At 28.9% G+C, this 2847-nt stretch overlaps 1 protein-coding gene across 1 annotated transcript; it reads right to left on the reverse strand.

Moving 5' to 3' along the window:
• Positions 1-1294: 1294 nt before the first annotated feature.
• Positions 1295-2344, reverse strand: LOC110667880 (zinc finger BED domain-containing protein RICESLEEPER 2-like). Its single transcript, XM_021828845.2, has one exon. It carries the CDS (start codon positions 2342-2344, stop codon positions 1295-1297), a length of 1050 nt encoding a protein of 349 aa, XP_021684537.2.
• Between the last annotated feature and the right edge of the window lie 503 nt (positions 2345-2847).

Genomic DNA, 2847 nt, shown 5'->3' on the forward strand with positions numbered 1-2847 from the left:
TAATTTGCACACAAATTATTTGAAATTACTTAAGATGAATTATTCTAATTATAAAATTATTTAACATTACTTTAAATAACAAAATTGTAAGGAAAAAAAATTAATGAGATATATTACTTTAGTTAATTAAAAAATTATAAATGAAACTATATATATGATATGGAAATATAAATATTTATATTTTATTAATTAAATTTTACTATTTAATAAAAAATGTTGTCAAAATAATTTCAATTTTTTTTAATTATTTTTAATTAAAGTTATTATAGTCTATTTAGAGTAGTTTTATCCTAATCAAATAAGAATTTTAGAACTAATAATTTTATATTCTCATTTTATTTAAAATATATTAATTTTTAATAAGCAATTAAATTTAATTATTCATCATCATAACACAAAATAACCTTATTCTTTTTTGTTCTATCAAAACAAGATGCATCCTCAATTAGTTGTTTCAAAGCTTGAACCAACAATAAGGAATCTATTTTCAAAACAACACACAACAATAGGGCTGAGCATTTGGTTCTAACCGAACCAAGAAAATCGAATAAACCGAATTATATAATATTATGAACCAAAACGAACCGAAATATATAATAAACTGAACTGAACCGAACCGAACAATTTCGGTTCTGTTCGTTCGGTTCAATCAGTTTGGGCTCTAAATGGGCTTATGTTTTGGACCCGATTTCACCTTACTTAAACTTGATTTTTGCTTTTTTGATTTGATTTTTACCCTACGTAGACTTGATTTCACATTAATCAATAAAATTAAACATATAGTACTCAAAATTTCTATAAAAATAAAATAATTTGAAAAAAAAAATTCATCATAAAGCAAATGGATAAGTCCTTGACAATCAAAATACATAAAATGAAAGCCATCCAAACCAATAAAATAAAATTCCTTATACAGTCCACATTAAACAAACTCCATAAAATACATCTAACATAAAAGCAAATAAGCAAGTGTCTAACATAAAAAGTCATACAATTACAAATTAAAATATTACAATAGTTCCATCACTTTGTCTCCAACTAGCAAGCCTGAATGCTTCAAATACCAATTGATAGATATGCAAACATGAAAAGGATTAGAATTGGTTAAAAAAATTTAAAAAAATAAACAAAATAAACAATAATAACTCTAAACAATTATAGCAATATTTATCTGTAATATCAACTATCCAGGTTCACAGTGTTATCATTGGTGCTACTTATTTCACAAAGTGAAAATACTAAAAAATAAATAAAAAATAATTTGGCAAATAAGTTAGAAAAAAATAAAAGCAAATTAATCGAAACGCATGCCCTCTTCAAGCCTTTCAAGGTCAGCAATTTGCTCTTCAATGGATTTGCAGCAATGGGACTTCCGCAACCAATCTTTTGCACATATTAATGCTTCAACAATTTTAGGAGTTAAAGAACTTCTAAAAGGATCAAGTACTCTACCTCTAGTACTAAAGGCTGATTCAGAAGCAACTGTAGATATAGGCATTGCCAATATATCTCTTACCATGATTGAAAGGATGGGAAACCTATAAGAATTAAGTTGCCACCACTTTAGTATATCAAATTCTTCTTTTGCATCCACCACTTTAATGCCCTCATTCAAATAGCAATCTAAGTCAGACTTGTTATTAGCTTCTCCAGTCTCTATTTTATCTTTTAAGAATTGATCCCTCAAATTCAACCGTGATTTCTTTTTTGCTCCTTCACTTTCATTCTTTTCACTTGTATTCCCAGCTACATTGCTACCACATCCGTGTTCAGCTTGATATGTTTTCTTGTATTCATCAAACAACCCATATACAGTCAATTTGATTTTCTTTGCCAATTCCATACCCTTTTCTTTCCCATACACAGTTGAAAGAGCAAATTCCATAAATTCCAACTTATATCGAGGATCAACCACCACTGTAATATAAATTATTTTATTCATCTTATTAGGATCCCCCCAATATTTATCAAATTTCACCTTCATCCTATCACCCATACATGCCAATTCTATGTCATTACTCCCTTGCCACTCTTGCAATAAACAATTAATTGAACTAATCTCATTAAAAAATATATTAGAAGTGACATATCGAGATCCTGATATTCTCAAGGTAAGATCATAAAAGTGGCCCAAAAAATCTACAAGTCTCCTAACATTTTCCCAGTCCAAACTATCTGGCAAACCATCACTTGACTGAAGATCAAATTTAAAGCATGGATCTATAGTAGCATATCTATCAAATGCATTTTCAAACTTTTGTGCAGCATTTAACATCAAATAAGTAGAATTCCACCTAGTGCACACGTCTAAGCATAAAGAACTTTTACTTTTAATCCCCTCCATCTCACAACATGATTTAAACTTTTGCAACCTAGCAGGAGATTGCCTAATATATCTCTATGCTTCCCTAACCCTTTTCACTGAAACATTAGTTTCCTTCAATCCATCAACAACAACCAAGTTAATTATGTGTGCAATGCATCTCATTTGAAGGTACTTGCAATTTAAAATGCTAAACCCCCAACCAACTATTTTCTTTTTCAAATAGGCTATAGCAACATCATTTGAACTTGCATTATCAACAGTTACTGTAAACGCTCTCTTAAATCCCCAATTTAGCAAACAACTCTCAACTGCCATCCTAATATCATCACCCTTGTGACTAGTAATTGAACAAAAATTAAGAATTTTTTTATGCAATGTCCAATTATCATCAACATAATGTACAGTGATACACATATAATTGATTTTTTGCAATGAAGTCCATGTATTTGTGGTAATGCAAACCCTTTGATTAGAATTTTGAAAGAAATTCTTCAATTTTTTTTCTCTCTTCCATGTACAAG

This window comes from Hevea brasiliensis, chromosome 8 (assembly GCF_030052815.1).
Source record: "Hevea brasiliensis isolate MT/VB/25A 57/8 chromosome 8, ASM3005281v1, whole genome shotgun sequence".
Lineage (NCBI taxonomy): Eukaryota > Viridiplantae > Streptophyta > Magnoliopsida > Malpighiales > Euphorbiaceae > Hevea > Hevea brasiliensis.

Excerpts from the sequence above, each read along its gene's own strand:
- LOC110667880 (XM_021828845.2), bottom strand. The coding sequence starts at position 2,344 with ATGGAGGGGATTAAAAGTAAAAGTTCTTTATGCTTAGACGTGTGCACT.